The sequence below is a fragment of the Hemiscyllium ocellatum genome, chromosome 38 (assembly GCF_020745735.1).
Source record: "Hemiscyllium ocellatum isolate sHemOce1 chromosome 38, sHemOce1.pat.X.cur, whole genome shotgun sequence".
Lineage (NCBI taxonomy): Eukaryota > Metazoa > Chordata > Chondrichthyes > Orectolobiformes > Hemiscylliidae > Hemiscyllium > Hemiscyllium ocellatum.
In genome coordinates this window covers 39025210-39045209 of record NC_083438.1, presented here as the reverse complement: position 1 = coordinate 39045209, position 20000 = coordinate 39025210, and the positions used below count along the sequence as shown (strand labels likewise).

Sequence of the window (20000 nt, the reverse complement as noted above, 5' to 3'; positions counted from 1 at the left end):
ACACTGGGACCCACACTGGGACTCACACTGGGACCCACACTGGGACCCGCACTGGGACCCGCACTGGGACTCACGCTGCGACCCGCACTGGGATCCGCACTGGGATCCGCACTGGGATCCACACTGGGACCCACACTGGGACCCACACTGGGACCCACACTGGGACTCACACTGGGACTCACACTGAAACTCACACTGGGATCCACACTGGGACCCACACTGGGACCCACACTGGGACCCACACTGGGATCCACACTGGGACCCACACTGGGACCAACACTGGGACCCACATTGGGACTCACACTGGGACCCACACTGCGACCCATCACTGGGACCCACACTGAAACCCACACTGGGACCCACACTGGGACCCACACTGGGACTCACACTGGAACTCACACTGGAACTCACACTGGGACCCACACTGGGACCCACACTGGGACCCACACTGGGATCCACACTGGGACCAACACTGGGACCCACATTGGGACTCACACTGGGACCCACACTGCGGCCCATCACTGGGACCCACACTGGGACCCACACTGGGACCCACACTGCGACCCACACTGGGACCCACACTGGGACCCACACTGCGACCCACACTGGGACCCACACTGGGACCCACACTGGGACTCACACTGGGACTCACACTGGGACTCACACTGGGCCTCACACTGGCACCCACACTGGGACACACACTGGGACACACACTGGGACACACACTGGCACCCACACTGGGACTCACACTGGGACCCACACTGGGACCCACACTGGGATCCACACTGGGATCCACACTGGGACCCACACTGGGACTCACACTGGGATCCACACTGGGACTCACACTGGGACTCACACTGGGACCCACACTGGGACCCACACTGCGACCCATCACTGGGACCCATCACTGGGACCCACACTGCGACCCACACTGGGATCCACACTGGGACCCACACTGGGACCCACACTGGGACCCACACTGCGACCCATCACTGGGACCCATCACTGGGACCCACACTGGGACCCACACTGGGACCCACACTGGGACTCACACTGGGACCCACACTGGGACACACACTGGGACCCACACCGGGACCCACACCGGGACCCACACCGGGACCCACACTGGGACTCACACTGGGACTCACACTGGGACCCACACTGGGACCCACACTGTCATGGGCAGACGAACCACAACAGATCCAAAACAAATGGAGCAGATAATCTGTTGACCACGACAAGCAGGTCATGTTGCGGCTGTACAGGACATTGGTTAGGCCACTGTTGGAATATTGGGTGCAGTTCTGGTCTCCTTCCTATCGGAAAGATGTTGTGAAACTTGAAAGGGTTCAGAAAAGATTGACAAGGATGTTGCCAGGGTTGGAGGATCTGAGCTGCAGGGAGAGGCTGAACAGGCTGGGGCTGTTTTCCCTGGAGCGTCGGAGGCTGAGGGGTGACCTTATAGAGGTTTATAAAATCATGAGGGACATGGATAGGGTAAATAGACAAGGTCTTTTCCCCCTGGGGTGGGGGAGTCCAGAACTAGAGGGGCATTGGTTTAGGGTGAGAGGGGAAAGATATAAAAGGGACCTAAGGGGCAACTTTTTCCCCAGAGGGTGGTACGTGTATGGGATGAGCTGCCAGAGGAAGTGGTGGGGGCTGGTACAATGACAGCATTTAAGAGGCATCTGGATGGGGACAGGATAGGAAGGGGTTAGAGGGATATGGGCCGGGTGCTGGCTAATGGGACTGGATTGGGTTGGGATATCTGGGTCAGCATGGACGGGTTGGGCCGAAGAGTCTGTTTCTGTGCGGTACATCTCTATGACTGAAAGTGTGAATGCAACATGGAATTGAAACTGGAGAGGACTGAATGGCCTCCTCCTGTTCCTGTGTAACAGGCTGGAGGAGGAGGGGCTGAATGGCCTCCTGTTCCTGTGTAACAGGCTGGAGGTGGAGGGGCTGAATGGCCTCCTATTCCAGTGTAACAGGCTGGAGGAGGAGGGGCTGAATGGCCTCCTGTTCCTGTGTAACAGGCTGGAGGAGGAGGGGCTGAATGGCCTCCAGTTTCTGACGATGAGGGTGAAATGTGAGGGTGAGTGATAGGTACCAAACTGTGAGCAATGGGGCCTGAGCACAGATTTCCTCTTTCAGTTCCTGTGTGGAGAATCTGACCTCACTCTCGGAACAAACAACGGGTCCGTCAGAGAGAAATGGAGAGGTTCCACCACCGTTCACACAACACGAGGGGGTCAGGAAGCACCTGTCACAGATACCGCACCGACTTTCACTCCCCTTGACTGGTTTCACCCTCCTCCCCCTGACTCTGGGACGTCACAACATCACCCTCAGCTCCACAGGAGTGGGCACTGTCACGGGGTCAGTGCTGAGGGAGTGGGCACTGTCACGGGGTCAGTGCTGAGGGAGTGGACACTGCCAGAGGGTCAGTGCTGAGGGAGTGGGCACTGTCGGAGAGTCAGTGCTGAGGGAGTGTGCACTGTTGGAGGGTCAGTGCTGAGGGAGTGGGCACTGTTGAAGGGTCAGTGCTGAGGGAGTGGGCACTGTCGGAGGGTCAGTGCTGAGGGAGTGGGCACTGTCGGAGGGTCAGTGCTAAGGGAGCGCCACACTGTCGGAGGGTCAGTGCTAAGGGAGCGCCACACTGTCGGAGGGTCAGTGCTGAGGGAGTGGGCACTGTCGGAGGGTCAGTGCTAAGGGAGCGCCACACTGTCGGAGGGTCAGTGCTGAGGGAGTGGGCACTGTCGGAGGGTCAGTGCTGAGGGAGTGGGCACTGTCGGAGGGTCAGTGCTAAGGGAGCGCCACACTGTCGGAGGGTCAGTGCTGAGGGAGTGGGCACTGTCGGAGGGTCAGTGCTGAGGGAGTGGGCACTGTCGGAGGGTCAGTGCTGAGGGAGCGCCACACTGTCAGAGGGTCAGTGCTGAGGGAGTGGGCACTGTCAGAGGGTCAGTGCTGAGGGAGTGGGCACTGTCGGAGGGTCAGTGCTGAGGGAGTGGACACTGTCGGAGGGTCAGTGCTGAGAGAGTGGGCACTGTCAGAGGGTCAGTGCTGAGGGAGTGGACACTGTCGGAGGGTCAGTGCTGAGGGAGTGCGACACTGTCGGAGGGTCAGTGCTGAGAGAGTGGGCACTGTCGGAGGGTCAGTGCTGAGAGAGTGGGCACTGTCGGAGGGTCAGTGCTGAGAGAGTGGGCACTGTCGGAGGGTCAGTGCTGAGGGAGTGCGACACTGTCGGAGGGTCAGTGCTGAGGGATTGGGCACTGTCGGGGGGTCGCAGGGTTGGGGGGAGGGAGTGGATGGTTGTGGGTGTGGGGCCGGGTGCTGCTTTGTCCCTGGACGGTGTGGAGCTTCTCGAGTGTTGTTGGAGCTGCCCCCACCCAGGGGCAAGTGGGGAGTATTCCCTCCCCCTCCTGCCTTGGGCCTTGTCGATGGGGGAACAGGTTTTGGGGGGGAGTCAGGAGGGGAGTTACTCGCTGCAGGATTCCCAGCCTCTGACCTGCTCTTGGAGCCGCTGGGTTGAGGTGGTGGGTCGAGACCTTGTGATAAATAGACAGCGAGATATAAACTGAAATCACCCTTCATGGAAAACAGAACAACGCTGTGGTAAAAATAATCAACGGATACACATTATGACTGTTCAAAGCGACACAGCTTTATTTGGTATAACATGATTTTTTTTATTCGCTCGTATGATGTGGGGGCCACTGGCTGGGCCCAGTATTTCCCACCCCGTCCCTAGTTGCCCCCCTTGGGAAGGTGGGGGGTGAGCTGCCTCCCTGACCCGCTGCAGTCCATGTGCTGTAGGGTAGACCCACAATGTCCCTGAGGGAGGGAATCCCAGGATTCTGACCCAGGAAGGAACGGCCGATAGATTTCCAAGTCGGGATGGGGAGGGGCTCGGAGGGGAACTTGCAGGGGGGTGGGGTCCCCATGTACCTGCTGCCCCTTGTCCTTCCAGATGGAAGTGGCCGTGGGTTTGGAAGGTGCTGCCTGAGGGTCTTTGGTGAGTTTCTGCAGAGCATCTTGTAGCTGGTACAGCACTGCTGTTACTGAGGGGGGGGGGGTGGGGGGGAGGGAGGGGATGGTACACACTGCTGTTACTGAGGGGGGGTGGGGGGAGGGAGGGGATGGTACACACTGCTGTTACTGAGGGGGGGGGAGGGAGGAGGGAGGGGATGGTACACACTGCTGTTACTGAGGGGGGGGGAGGGAGGGGATGGTACACACTGCTGTTACTGAGGGGGGGTGGGGGGGAGGGAGGGGATGGTACACACTGCTGTTACTGAGGGGGGTGGGGGGGGAGGGAGGGGATGGTACACACTGCTGTTACTGAGGGCGGGTGGGGGGAGAGGGGATGGTACACACTGCTGTTACTGAGGGGGGGTGGGGGAGGGAGGGGATGGTACACACTGCTGTCACTGAGGGGGGGTGGGGTGAGGGATGGGATGGTACACACTGCTGTCACTGAGGGGGGGGTGGGGGGGGGAGGGAGGGGATGGTACACACTGCTGTTACAGAGGGGGGGGAGGGGATGGTACACACTGCTGTTACTGAGGGGGGTGGGGGGGAGGGAGGGGATGGTACACACTGCTGTTACTGAGGGGGGTGGGGGGGAGGGAGGGGATGGTACACACTGCTGTTACTGAGGGGGGTGGGGGGTGGGGGGGATGGTACACACTGCTGTTACTGAGGGGGGTGGGGGGAGGGAGGGGATGGTACACACTGCTGTTACTGAGGGGGGGTGGGGGATGGAGTGTGAGAGGGGATGTTTGCGAGTGTGGGGCCAATCAAGAGGGCCCTGGATGGTGAGTGTGGATAACATTAAAGAGCGAGAGACGGGATAGCAGCACAAATGGCCTCCCTTGGCGCCAGAACAGTTCAGCGGACAGTGTGCTCGGCTGTCTCAGAGACTCTATCACTCTGAAAACATCCAAGGATGCGGTGATTCAGTGACAACTTTCATGAGGAATGGTTCATCACTCCGGGATTGTCTTCCCTGGAGTCTGGAATGGTGAGGGCTGGCCTGTGTGAAATGTGTACAATCCTTCGCCAGGATGGGTGGGGAAAGGATAGCACCTCCTGTGAGAGGCTAGAGTCACAGGGTCACACCGCATAGAAACAGACCCTTCGGCCCATCCAGTCCCTGCTGACCCTAATCCCCAAACTAACCCAGTCCCCCCCTGCCTGCTCCTGGCCCATCTCCCTCCAACCCTTCCCTGTCCATGTCCTTATCCAAATCCCTTTTAAACGTTGTAACTGTCCCCCTCCCTCCCACTTCCTCAGGAAGGTCATCCCACACACGGACCACCCTCTGGGGAAAACTGTTGCCCCTCGCGTCTTTGTTAAATCTCTCTCCTCTCCCCTTAAACATGTGAACCCTGGTCTTCAAATCCCCCCCACCCTGGGGGGAATAGACACCCCCCATTCACCCTCTCTGGCCCCCTCATGGTTTTATAAACCTCTATAAGGTCACCCCTCAGCCTCCGACGCTCCGGGGAAAAAACTCCCAGCCTCTCCAGCCTTTCGTTATAACTCCCACCCTCCCATTCCCGGCAACATCCCGGGAAATCTCTCCGGAACCCTCCCCAGGTTAATAATATCCTTCCTATAACAGGGAGACCGGAACTGGACACAGTATTCCAGAAGGGACCTCCCCAATGTCCTGTACAACCCCAACATGACGTTCCCAACTCCTACACTCAAAGGGCTGAGCGATGAAGGGGAGGGTGTGAGACCCCTTCGTCACCCCCCCCCCCCTCCCGGTCTGTATGTGACACAGACTCCAAAGGGATTCTGTCCCTGAATCCCTACGGGAAAGGACGGTTTCCTGTTGTGGTTGGGTCCTGGAGAATCTCAACAGTATGGAAGCAGGCCGTTCAGCCCATCTCACCACATCACCATCAGCATGCACGTCTCATCGCCAACCCCACCCTAACCTGCACATCCCTGGGCACTATGGGACAATTTCCCATGGCCAACCCACCCTAACCTACACATCCCTGGGCACTATGGGACAATTAATTATGGCCAATCCACCCTAACCTACATATCCCTGGGCACTATGGGACAATTTCCATGGCCAATCCACCCTAACCTGTACATCCCTGGGCACTATGGGACAATTTCCCATGGCCAATCCACCCTAACCTGCACATCCCTGGACACTATGGGACAATTTCCCACGGCCGATCCACACTAACCTGCACATCCCGGACACTATGGGACAATTTCCCATGGCCAACCCACCCTAACCTGCACATCGCTGGATAAAGTAAGGTGTTAAAACGAGGGCTTGCCCTTTCAGAGCGGAGGTGAGGAGATTTTAACAACCCTGGGCTGGGGGAGAGGGGGGTGTTGTGAGAAAATCGAGCGCAGGTTTTGGCAGAGATGGGGTTCATGGATGGTTTGAAGTGGGAGGTGTGTAGATCTTGTATTAAAAAGGATTTGAGGGTTAGAAGGGAGTGACAAATTCGGGCTGAATGGTTTCCCGGCGCTCCGAGATTGATATAACTGTCCAATAGAAAAGGGGCCCAAATTGTAGGTGGCAGAATTCAAGGGCGGTAATTGGGAGGGTAGGGCACGGACGGTGCAACATCTTGGTGAGTGGGGAGGGCTACTCCTGGGAATGGTCCCCAGAGCTTGCAATGATTGTAGGTGTCTCGTTTGATCAGCATCTCGCATTTGTTTAATTGTGTCCCCCACAACCCATCTCCGCTCACTGGGCAAGCTCAATACTGAGGCTATCAGCTCCTGTGTAGCGGTCAGGTCATGTACAGAGCGCGGTGATGGAGTTCACAATGTAGAGCAGGAATCTCGTCCCTCAGCCCTTCCCTCAGACTGGAACAGTTTCTCATAGCGAGCTCTCGCTTCCTTCAAAGGTATCACCATCACTTCATCCAATTCCGGGAATAACTGGAAGGCAGGACAGAGGGTATTACAGTCAGAACTTCCCTCGCAACACGCCCTCCGACAGTGCCCTCTCCCTCAGCACTGACCCTCCGACAGTGCGGCACTCCCTCAGCACTGACCCTCCGACAGTGCCCACACCCTCAGCACTGACCCTCCGACAGTGCCCACTCCCTCAGCACTGACCCCCCGACAGTGCCCACTCCCTCAGCACTGACCCCCCGACAGTGCCCACTCCCTCAGCACTGACCCCCGACAGTGCCCACTCCCTCAGCACTGACCCCCCGACAGTGCCCACTCCCTCAGCACTGACCCCCTGACAGTGCCCTCTCCCTCAGCACTGACCCCCTGACAGTGCCCACTCCCTCAGCACTGACCCTCTGACAGTGCCCTCTCCCTCAGCACTGACCCCCCGACAGTGCGACACTCCCTCAGCACTGACCCTCCGACAGTGCAGCACTCCCTCAGCACTGACCCTCCAACAGTGCGGCACTCCCTCAGCACTGACCCTCCGACAGTGCGGCACTCTCTCAGCACTGACCCTTCGACAGTGCGGCACTCCCTCAGCACTGACCCCCTGACAGTGCCCTCTCCCTCAGCACTGACCCCCCGACAGTGCCCACTCCCTCAGCACTGACCCTCTGACAGTGCCCTCTCCCTCAGCACTGACCCCCCGACAGTGCGACACTCCCTCAGCACTGACCCTCCGACAGTGCGGCACTCCCTCAGCACTGACCCTCCGACAGTGCGGCACTCCCTCAGCACTGACCCTCCGACAGTGCGGCACTCCCTCAGCACTGACCCTCCCACAGTGCCCACTCCCTCAGCACTGACCCTCCCACAGTGCCCACTCTCTCAGCACTGACCCTCCGACAGTGCGGCACTCCCTCAGCACTGACCCTCCGACAGTGCGGCACTCCCTCTGCACTTATCCACCCTCAGTATAGCTGCCACCCTGTCGTGTCTTGACTGTCTGTTACCTTTGCGACTGTCTCGAACATGGGAATGAGGACCATCTGGATGAATCCCATTTGCACGCTGGATTTGGTGACAATATCTCTGTCCATGAAGGACATAACGGGCAGGCCTTCCGATTTCTCTCTGTCACTCTGCAGAATAAGCCAAAGAATTAGCATTTTGTAGACACTGGAGGGATGTAAACAGCACTCGCAAACCTTGGGACCGTCTGTCAGGTTCTAGATCGCAGCCTCCCGTTATACCCACTGAGAGGGAACCGGTGACAATTGTCTCTCCCTGGGGACATACACACTACGTAAATCCTCCAACATCGGATTATCCAGGCTCAGTTTATCAACAGGACTGACCAGTTCCTGATATTTAACAAGAATTAATACCTCTGACATAACTTTTGATTTTGGGAGGGATAAACAATTTAATTCAATTAATTACGCTCAACATTTTAAAATCTAAATGCTTTCCGGACTGCCCCTTACAAAAACACACACACACTCTCACAGACAGACACACACACACACACAGACATAACCATTCACAACACTGACCCTCCAACAGTGTGGTGCTCCCTCAGCACTGACCCTCTATTGGACAATTTCCCATGGCCAATCCACCCTAACCTGCACATCCCTGGGCACGATGGGACAATTTCCCATGGCCAATCCACCCTAACCTGCACATCCCTGGGCACGAGGGGACAATTTCCCATGGCCAATCCACCCTAACCTGCACAGCCCTGGGCACTATGAGACAATTTCCCATGGCCAATCCACCCTAAACTGCACATCCCTGGGCACTATGGGACAATTTCCCATGGCCAACCCACCCTAACCTGCACATCCCTGGGCACTATGGGACAATTTCCCATGGCCAATCCACCCTAACCTGCACATCCCTGGGCACTATGGGACAATTTCCCATGGCCAACCCCACCCTAACCTGCACATCGCTGGGCACTATGGGACAATTTCCCATGGCCAATCCACCCTAACCTGCACATCCCTGGGCACTATGGGACAATTTCCCATGGCCAACCCACCCTAACCTGCACATCCCTGGGCACTATGGGACAATTTCCCATGGCCAACCCACCCTAACCTGCACATCCCTGGGCATTATGGGACAATTTCCCATGGCCAATCCACCCTAACCTGCACATCCCTGGGCACTATGGGACAATTTCCCATGGCCAACCCACCCTAACCTGCACATCCCTGGGCACTATGGGACAATTTCCCATGGCCAATCCACCCTAACCTGCACATCCCTGGACACTATGGGACAATTTCCCATGGCCAATCCACCCTAACCTGCACATCCCTGGGCACTATGGGACAATTTCCCATGGCCAATCCACCCTAACCTGTACATCCCTGGGCACTATGGGACAATTTCCCATGGCCAATCCATCCTAACCTGCACATCCCTGGGCAGTGTGGGACAATTTCCCATGGTCAATCCACCCTAACCTGTACATCCCTGGGCAGTGTGGGACAATTTCCCATGGTCAATCCACCCTAACCTGCACATCTTTGGACTGTGGGAGGAAACTGGAGCAAACCCACACAGACACGGGGAGAATGTGCAAACTCCACACAGACAGTCGCCCGAGGGAGGGATCGAACCCAGGTCCCTGGTGCTTGGAGGCAGCAGTGCGAACCACTGAGCCACTGTGCAAACTGAGCAATGTCTCTATTTATCGATTGTACGAACCCAGATATTCTGAACTGGACACAATGGAGTCCACACTGATACTGTCGTGCCCACCCTGGTCCCATTTCATCTCCTCTCAGGTGTATTTTCCAAAGAGGTTTGTACATTCCACAATCTCACGGATGCAGGAATGTGTGGCGTTTTTCCGAAAGGCGGCCGAGAGTCTCCCCCCAGGGTCAGGAAGTGGCAGAGTGTGTGTCCATCTCCCATCCTGTTCCCTGTCTGTGCCCTGCGTGTGTCTGGTGACTGATCCTCATCACGGGGCTTGCTTGCTTCAGTCCCAGCATGCGCCCAGCCATCGCGGGGCTGGCGTGGATTGGGTTTGGCCGGTGAGACGGTTCCACACTGCCCCTCTCCCACAGCCCGTGTGGAATTCCAGACGGTGAGGAAATTCGGAAAGTCTCTCACCTGCATGAAGTACTCCTCGAGGAGACAGTCAGCCCAGGGTTCGGATACCTCCATAGGCCTCACCTCGTTCGAGATGTCACAGCATTTGATCAGCACCTGCTTCAACTGGAGGAGGAGACGTTAGTCATTGAGGGTGGAGCATTCCAACGGGATCACGGGTTGGCACTAGGCGCTAGACAATGCAGAACGTGCTTTCGGCAAAATTGTCCTCCGACAGTGCCCACTCCCTCAGCATTGACCCTCCGACAGCGCGACACACCCTCAGCACTGACCCTCCGACAGTGCCCACTCCCTCCGCACTGACCCTCTGACAGTGCCCACTCCATCAGCACTGACCCTCTGACAGTGCCCACTCCATCAGCACTGAACCTCCGACAGTGCCCACTCCCGCAGCACTGACCCTCTGACAGTGCCCACTCCCTCAGCACTGACCCTCTGACAGTGCCCACCCCCTCAGCACTGACCCTCTGACAGTGCCCACCCCCTCAGCACTGTCCCTCCAACAGTGCCCACTCCCTCAGCACTGACCCTCCGACAGTGCCCACTCCCTCAGCACTGACCCTCCGACAGTGTGACACTCCCTCAGCAGTGACCCTCCGACAGTGCCCACTCCCTCAGCACTAACCCTCTGACAGTGCCCACCCTCTCAGCACTGACCCTCCGACAGTGCCCACTCCCTCAGCACTGACCCTCCGACAGTGCCCACTCCCTCAGCACTGACCCTCCGACAGTGCCCACTCCCTCAGCACTGACCCTCTCGGGGGGCTCTCCCCCTGCACGGTTAAATTGTTCCTGGTACTCACCAAAGTGAGGTGCTCAATGTTCTGAAAATCGAAGTGCTCAACACAGTGTGCGAACGCGCTCATGATTTCATCATGTCTGGCCATGTCTGTGGCCAGTATCAGGTCGGTCAGACCCTAATGAAGACAGACACAGAGATTGACATGTCTCGGTCTGACAGACAGGAACGGACAGAACCATCTGATTTGAGCTTCCAGTGAGTCAGCCTCAAGGAGGAGGGGCTGAACGGCCGCCTCCAGCTGATCCTCTGTCCTCCTACCTCCTGGATCTGTGAGACCAGTTCCGGGTGGATATTGCTGAAGATGTTGAAGTCGAGGTCAGCGAGGATTTGGAACGTGACAGCGCAGTGATGGTGCTCCAGTGGCGAGGTATTATTGTAACGCTTGGCTATCGCTGTCTGTGCGTTAATCTGATATCTGCACAGGGAGGTGTACAGGAGTCACTCTGAGAGCAGCCTTGGCCTAGACCCCCCTCTCCACACCCACCCCCTCCAATCACTCTCCTACCTCCCTCCCTGAAAGCACCAAATACAAGCCCAGAAGGATATTATTAAACTGCAGAGGGTTCGAGGTCATGTTGGGGTTGTACAGGACACTGGGGAGGTCCCTTCTGGAATACTGTGTCCAGTTCCGGTCACCCTGTTACAGGAAGGATATTATTAACCTGGGGAGGGTTCCGGAGAGATTTCCTGGGATGTTGCCGGGAATGGGAGGGTGGGAGTTATAATGAAAGGCTGGATAGGCTGGGAGTTTTTTCCCCGGAGCGTCAGAGGCTGAGGGGTGACCTTATAGAGGTTTATAAAACCATGAGGGGGACAGAGAGGGTGAATGGGGGGTGTCTATTCCCCCAGGGTGGGGGGGATTTGAAGACCAGGGGGGCACATGTTTAAGGGGAGAGGAGAGAGATTTAACAAAGACACGAGGGGCAACAGTTTTCCCCAGAGGGTGGTCCGTGTGTGGGATGACCTTCCTGAGGAAGTGGGAGGGAGGGGGAGAGTTACAACGTTTAAAAGGGATTTGGATAAGGACATGGACAGGGAAGGGTTGGAGGGAGATGGGCCAGGAGCAGGCAGGGAGGGGAGCTGGAGGGGGGAAGGGTAGGGACAGTTACAAGGTTTAAAAGGGATTGGGTCTGGTTTTAGGCCCCTGCATTATCGGAAGGTGCTGGGGAGGGGGAGAGAGAGAGCGAGAGTGATTCACAAGGACATTAGACCACAGGGACAGAACGTCACCTCCACCCGATATATCGGAACACCCCGATGAGACGATGATTGGGAGGTTCGGACCGGGACACTGACGGGGGGCAGGCGGAGTGGGACGAGGCGTGGCTCAGCGGGGAGTGAGGGAGCGAGGGTTTCCACCGAAACGATGCGACGCTGATACTCACGCGTTGTTGTAGCCCGGGTGGTCCATATCGTGACACACAGAGGCCGTGATGAGGACTAGGATCTCTGTCATGGTCAGCCTGGCCTGGGGGTCAGAGAGCAAAAGGTCAGGCCCCGCGGCTGGGATCTTGCTTGAACCGGGTTGGCGTCGTGTCGGCACAGAGGCCATTCTGCCCCTTCCAGCCGGTCCCACCACTCAATGTGATCATCTTGGAATCCCATTCCCCGCTCTCTCACTCTCTCTCCCCAAACCCCTTGGTCCCTTTAGCCCCAAAGCTCCAACTCCCTCTTGACTATGGGATGATGAAGGGATTTTGCCCAGAACGTCGATTCTCCTGCCCCTCGGACGCTGCCTGACCTGCTGCGCTTTTCCAGCAACACACCCTCGACTCTGATCTCCAGCATCTGCGGTCCCCACTTTCGCCCTCTTCCGAGCTGGTCCCCAGCAGCTTCCTGTGGGAGAGAATTCCACAGGTTCCCAATTCCCTGAGGGAAGAAATTCTCCCTCATCCGTCCGGAATGCCTTCCCCCTTTTCCTTAGACTGTGGCCCCTAGTTCTGGACGTCCCCAACATCATTCTCACCTCCAGCCTGTCCATTCCCGTCAGGATTGTCTATGTTTCTGTGAGAATTCCCACACCAATTCTTCTAAATTCCAGTGAGTCCACTCCATCCAGTCTGCCCTCATTGGTCAGTCCCGGCATCCCGGGAATCTGCCTGGTGAACCTTCACTGGGATCCCTCAATAGCGGGAATGTCCCTCCCTCAAGACTAGGAGACCCAAGCTGCACACAGGGTGTGGCCTCTCCAAGGCCCTGGGTAGCTGCAGCCAGACTGCGATACTCCAATCCTCTCGGTCGGAAGGCCAGCCCGTCATCAGCCTCCCTCCCATCATCAGGACACATGCAAGAGTGCCAGATTTCAAAGGGAGCTGGTGTTGGAGACGCAGGAAGGTCGGCTACTGACTGACACTCGTCGCACCCTCCTCGATCGACCTGTTCCTTTGCCTGTTCGCGACAGTCAGATTGCCAACTGTCTGCCTGACGTTGTCCAAGTGGGGGGAATGTCACTTACTGCACACTCCCCGGGTGCGCCCAGAAGGACAACGTTCCCATCAACACTCACTCTGGGCTGGTGGCGGCTCCCCATTGGCTGTTTGTGCGCAGGGACCAGTCCTCCGCAGCTAAAAGGAACAGGGCCAGGCCTTTCCAGGAACTTCCAGGGGAGAGGGCCGCGCTCTCTCTCTCTCTCTCTTACCCCCTCACCACCACACACAAGCCGTGGGCTGGGCTGACTTGTGAACCAATCAGCACTCTGCTCCCACGCGGCGTAGGCTGATCATTCGGGGGGGAAATGTGGCATTCTTGCAAATGTCCTGACGCATGCCAGATGTGAAATCCTAACTGTGTGCCAACCTATTCGATAACACGGCTGAGACACCCTCCAATGATTGGATTGCCCATGTGGGCTCGTTCTCGCTCATTCTGTCACAGGACGGGAGGGTCACTGGCTGGGCCCAGTATTTATCGCCCCCGTCCCTAGTTGCCCCCCTTGGGAAGGTGGGGGTGAGCTGCCTCCCTGACCCGCTGCAGTCCATGTGCTGTAGGGGAGATCCACAATGTCCCTGAGGGAGGGAATCCCAGGATTCTGACCCAGGAAGGAACGGCCGATAGATTTCCAAGTCGGGATGGGGAGGGGTGGGGAACTTGCGGGGGGGGTGGGGTTCCCATGGACCTGCTGCCCCTTGTCCTTCCAGATGGAAGGGGCCGTGGGTTTGGAAAGACTCACCTTTAAGTTACAGAGATGAACCATCCCATGCATCATCTGCGTGACACAGAAACAGTGCCGGAAGTTGTGAAAAGGAACATCCCGGTAATTCTCCTGCACACAGAGCTGCAAGATGGAGAAACGGGGAGAGAGAGAGAGGGAGGGAGGGGAGAGAGAGAGGGAGGGAGAGTGAGAGGGAGGGAGAGTGAGAGGGAGAGAGAGGGAGGGAGGGAGAGAGAGAGAGAGAGGGGGGAGAGAGAGAGGGAGGGAGAGTGAGAGGGAGAGAGAGGGAGGGAGGGAGAGAGAGAGGGAGGGAGAGTGAGAGGGAGGGAGGGAGGAAGGGAGAGAGAGAGGGAGGGAGGTCAGAGAGAGAGGGAGGGAGAGTGAGAGTGAGAGGGAGAGGGAGAGTGAGAGGGAGAGAGAGGGAGGGAGGGAGAGAGAGAGGGAGGGAGCGTGAGAGAGGGAGAGGGAGAGAGAGAGTGAGAGGAAGAGAGAGGGAGAGAGGGAGGGAGAGAGAGAGGGAGGGGGAGAGAGGAAGAGAGGGAGGGAAGGAGAGAGGGGAGGGAAGGAGAGAGGGAGGCAGGCAGACAGAGGGTGAGTGAGGCAGAAAGAGAGAGTGAGGGAGGGAGAGAGAGGGAGAGGGAGAAAAAGAGAGAGGGAGGGAGAGAGAGAGGGAGAGAGAGGGAGGGAGAGAGAGAGGGAAGGAGAGAGGTAGGCAGGCAGACAGAGGATGAGTGAGGGAGAAAGAGAGAGGGAGAGGGAGAGAGAGAGAGAGAGAGAGAGGGAGGGAGAGAGGGAGAAAGAGAGAGGGAGGGAGAGAGAGAGGGAGAGAGATGGAGAGGGAGAGAGAGAGGGAGAGAGAGGAAGGATGAGAGAGACAGACAGGCAGAGAGAGAGAGAGAGAGAGAGGGAGAAAGCGAGAGAGAGGATGAGAGAGAGAGACAGAGAGAGAGAGAATGAGAGAGAGAGTGAGAGAGTGAGGGACAAGCTGTTTACCACACCCACCATCCCTCAGGGTTTGGGTGAAAGTTCAGGATTGTGGGCCAGAGGCAAGGGTCAGGGCCGAATTACACCAACACATTAGGGAGGGTTGGGGTCAGGGGTCAGGGTAAGGGTTATGGTCAGGATGGAGGTCAGAGTTAGGGTCAGGGTCAGGGTCAGTGATACAGACCAGCCAGCGTTTCAGGGTGATAGGGTCGATGTGAAACTCCTGGACCAGGCCCAGGTCGTGGAACATGAACTCAATGCAGCTCAGCATCTACGGGGTTAACGGGAAAAACACAGGGACAGTTAACCATGTTCCCTCATCACATCAGACCCTCACAGTAACCAGCCCGAACCCCAACCCTAACCCTAACCCTAACACAAACCCTAACCCTAACCCTAACCCTAACCCCAACCCTAACACTAACCCTATCACAGGCCCTCACATTAACCACCCCGAATCCTAACCCCAATCCTAACCCTAACCCTAACCCGAACCTTAACCCCAACCCTAATCCTAAACCCTAACGCTAACTGTATTCCTAAACCTGACCCGACCCCTAACCCTGACCCTGACCCTAACCTTAACCCTGACCCTGACCTGTTTCCTGACCCTAACCCCGACCCTAACCCTGGCCCTAACCACAACTCGAACCCTAATCTGATCATTAACCCTGACCCTCACCCTGACCCTAACCCTGACACTAACCCTGACCCTCACACTGACCCTAACCCTGACACTCACCCTGACCCTCACACTGACCCTAACCCTGACACTCACCCTGACCCTAACCCTGACCCTGACCCTAACCCCGACCCTAACCCTGGCCCTAACCACAACTCGAACCCTAATCCGATCATTAACCCTGACCCTCACACTGACCCTAACCCTGACACTCACCCTGACCCTAACCCTGACCCTGACCCTAACCCGACCCTAACCCTGGCCCTAACCACAACTCGAACCCTAATCCGATCATTAACCCTGACCCTCACCCTGACCCTAACCCTGACACTAACCCTGACCCTCACACTGACCCTCACCCTGACCCTCACCCTGACCCTCACCCTGACCCTCACCCTAACCTTAACCCTGACCCTGACACTAACCCTGACCCTGACACTAACCCTGGCCCTCACCCTGACCCTAACCCTGACCCTAACCCTGGCCCTCACACTGACCCTGACCCTGACCCTGACCCTGTATCCCGGAGTCCCTGGATGATGAGCTCCATCCCGTGAACCGATTGCAGTGTTTTAGTGATGAGGTGTGGGGCCTCATAGAGTCGGGGAGGACCCTGCCACAGAGAGTCCCGAGGGTGGGTGGTGGGTGGGTGAGGCTGAATCACTCTCAGGATGAGGACCAGGGTCGAGAGAGGAAACACCTTCACTCTCACTCTCTCACTCTCTTCCAGGCGCGAACAGAGACTGAACACTCTCACCCCTTTCCTATCCATCCGTACTGCTCTCTCTCTCTCTCTCTCTCTATCTCTCCATCTATCTCTCTCGCTCATAAAGGCTTCCAATTCTTTCCCAACATCCCAGGCCATCCGCAGGATGTAATGCTCCAGCGTTGACCACTGACCCCAACCCCAGACCCACATGGATTCCCACCTCATTCGGAGTCCACAGCCAAACGTCAAAAGTCGGTGTCTTCAGAGCTCCGATAGTTTCCTGCGACAGAGTATACTGTGAAAAAGACAGGTGCTAGATCAATGCAGGCAATGCAGCAGCCCGCACACTAGCTAAGGACCAACAACAACCTCGAACAGGGGTCACACGGTCAGGAGGAGACGGGGTAGGATCGAGATGGGGAGGAAGGGCTTCACCCAGAGAGAGGGGGCAGTCTCCGGGATTCTCGCTCACAGACAGTGGTCAGGGGCAGGAAGGAGGAGGAAGGGAGGGGGGGGGAAGGGGCAGGAGGGGGTGACAGAGATAGGGAGGGGGTGTAGGGGCTGGAGGGGGTGACAGAGATAGGGAGGGGGTTGTAGGGGCTGGAGGGGGTTACAGAGATAGGGAGGGGTGTAGGGGCTGGAGGGGGTTACAGAGATAGGGAGGGGGTGCAGGGGCTAGAGGGGGTTACAGGGATAGGGAGGGGGTGTAGGGGCTGGAGGGGGTTACAGAGATAGGGAGGGGGTGCAGGGGCTAGAGGGGGTTACAGGGATAGGGAGGGGGTGTAGGGGCTGGAGGGGGTTACAGAGATAGGGAGGGGGTGCACACAGATACCTTGGGATAGGTGGGAATGTCGCGTCTCGGTGTGAACTTTCTGACCGTACTTGTCGAGACACACTCACACACGTGTTCCAATCTGCAGGATTGAGGCAGAGAGTTCCCGGGATCAGTACACCATCTCCAAACGGCACTCCCACAGCACTGACCCTCTGACAGTGCCCACTCCCTCGGCACTGACCCTCCGACAGTGCCCGCTCCCTCGGCACTGACTCTCCGACAGTGCCCGCTCCCTCGGCACTGACCCTCCGACAGTGCCCCCTCCCTCAGCACTGACCCTCCAACAGTGCCCACTCCCTCAGCACTGACCCTCCAACAGTGCCCACTCCCTCAGCACTGACCCTCCGACAGTGCCCGCGCGCTGGATTAGACCAGTCCGTGCATGTGGCTGATGTCACACATAAACCATCTGACTCCTGGTGATAGGAGATTCTGAGTCAGGGGGCACACTGTGCCGCTGTGAGTGTGTTCCTGCCTCGCTGTGTAATTTGGAATGGTGTTACCATAATATCCCCAATTCCTTGTATTGGAATATTCTCCAGAAGGAAATGGCTGCCCGTTCTGGGTCTGTATGTGACTCCCAGCCTACAGCCATCTCCTGCCCTCTCCCAGTGACCGGCATCACACCATCGCCCCCTGACTCCCAAGTGGTGATTTTATAATTCCCTCTGTTTTCCCCATCCTGAGGGAGTGAGGATTCCCGGACCCGAACGGTTCCTCCCTGGAGTTGTTCCCGTTACCTTCGCTGCTGACGGACAGTCTCCCAAAGTCTCTCGATGTCCTTGTTGCATCTCTCGACCTCTGCTGCTTTCTGGAGTTGCACTGGGAAGGGAAAGGGTCTCCTGTTAAACTCTGCCCCACAGCCCGAGCCTCTTGTGGAGTCTGTAGCCCCGAGAGAGGACCTTCGGCCCATCAGGCCCAATGTCACTGTGCTAACCCCATCTCCCAGCTCTTCACCCAAAGCCTTGGCACCGCAAATCCACATCGAAATGTTTCTCCCATGTTCTTCAGACTGCTGTCTCTCCCCTCTCCCCCACCTCCCAGACAGGCAGTGAATTACAGATATCACCTCCCTCCCACCACCCTCTGGATGAGGATCTAGATAACCCCCCACCCAGTCTCGTTCTACCCTCCTGCCCCATTCCCCGAAATCTACATCCCTTTGCCATAGACCCCTCCACCTATATTGCTCCCTGTCGACATCTCTCATCGTTTTCTCCATCTCAGTCAAGCCCCATCCCCCCTTCTCTCAATCCCGTCTGCTCCTGGGGAAAACAGGCCCAGTCTGTCCAATCTCTCTCCACATCACTGAAACTCTCCACCTCCCCCCACCCCAAGGTCAATCTCCCTGTGCCCCCTCCCTCCCTCCACACCCCCTAACAATGTGGTCTCCAAACCTGCACACACCTCTCTCACTGTGTGGCCTTAACAACATTCTATATCATTCCAGGAACACGGGACATAGAACATTGCAGCCCAGTCCAGGCCCTTCGGCCCCTCGATGTTGTGCTGACCTGTGGAACCAATCTGAAGCCCGTCTACCCTACACTATTCCATTCTCATCCATAAACCTTTCCAATGTCCATTTAAATGCCCTTAAAGTTGCTGAGTCTCCTCCTGTTGCAGGCAGGGTGTCCCACAGCCCTCCTACTGTCTGAGTAAAGACGCTGTCTCTGATATCTGTCCTATATCTATCAGCCCTCAGTTTAAAGCTGTGTCCCCTCATGCTCGCCATCACCATCCGAGGGAAAAGGCTCTCCCTGTCCACCCTCTGATTATCTTCTCTGTCTCTATTAAGTCACCTCTCAACCTTCTTCTCTCTAACAAAAACAGCCTCAAGTCCCTCAGCCTTTCCTCGTAAGACCGTCCCTCCATTCCAGGCACCATCCCGGTAAATCTCCTCTGAACCCTTTCCAAAGCTCCCACATCCTTCCTATAATGTGGTGACCAGAACTGTACACAGTACTCCAAGTGCGGCCACACCAGAGTTTTGTACAGCTGCAGCATAACCTCATGGCTCCGGAACTCAATCCCTCTCCCAGTAAAAGCTAACACACCGTACGCCTTCTTACCAACCCTGCCAATCTGGGTGGCAACTTTCAGGGATCTATGTACCTGGACACCGAGATCCCTCTGCTCATCTACACGGCCAAGAATCTTACCGTTAGCCCAGTACTCTGCATTCCTGTTACTCCTTCCAAAGTGAATCACCTCACACTTTTCCACATTAAACTCCATTTGCCACCTCTCAGCCCAGCTCTGCAGCTTATCTACGTCCCTCTGTAACCTACAACATCCTTCGGCACTATCCACAACTCCACCGGCCTTGGTGTCACCCGTGAATTTACTAACCCATCCACCTACGCCCTTATCCAGGTCATGTATAATAACGATGACCAGCAGTGGGCCCAAAAACAGATCCCTGCGGTACCCCACTGGTAACTAACCTCCAGGGTGAACATTTCCCATCAACCACCACCCTCTGTCTTCCAGCTAGCCAATTACTGATCCAAACCACGCAATCCCCCTCAACCCCACCCCTCTGTATTCTGCACAAAAGCCTATCGTGGGGAACCTTATTGAACGCCTTCCTGAAATCCATATACACCACATCAACCGGTTTACCCTCATCCACCTGTTTGATCACCTTCTCAAAGAACTCAGTAAGGTTTGTGAGGCACGACCTCCCCTTCACAAAACCGTGCTGACTATCCCTAATCAAATTATTCTTTTCTAGATGATTATAAATCTTATCTCTTGTAGTCTTTTCCACCATTTTACCCACAATTGAAGTAAGGCTCACTGGTCTGTAATTACCAGGGT

At 56.7% G+C, this 20000-nt stretch overlaps 1 protein-coding gene across 1 annotated transcript in view; it reads right to left on the bottom strand.

Moving 5' to 3' along the window:
- Positions 1 to 6804: 6804 nt before the first annotated feature.
- The window catches only part of LOC132834005 (high affinity cGMP-specific 3',5'-cyclic phosphodiesterase 9A-like), a 34402-nt gene continuing 21206 nt past the window's right edge, over positions 6805 to 20000 (bottom strand). Inside the window, exons 8-18 of the mRNA XM_060852717.1 lie at positions 17918 to 17999; positions 17175 to 17256; positions 16563 to 16637; positions 15136 to 15222; positions 13986 to 14090; positions 12202 to 12284; positions 11075 to 11231; positions 10818 to 10931; positions 10015 to 10119; positions 7899 to 8027; positions 6805 to 6924 (exon numbers count right to left, since the gene is read on the bottom strand). Of these exons, the coding sequence (XP_060708700.1) occupies positions 6805 to 6924; positions 7899 to 8027; positions 10015 to 10119; positions 10818 to 10931; positions 11075 to 11231; positions 12202 to 12284; positions 13986 to 14090; positions 15136 to 15222; positions 16563 to 16637; positions 17175 to 17256; positions 17918 to 17999 (1139 nt within the window). The remainder of the gene's footprint in view (positions 6925 to 7898; positions 8028 to 10014; positions 10120 to 10817; positions 10932 to 11074; positions 11232 to 12201; positions 12285 to 13985; positions 14091 to 15135; positions 15223 to 16562; positions 16638 to 17174; positions 17257 to 17917; positions 18000 to 20000) is intronic.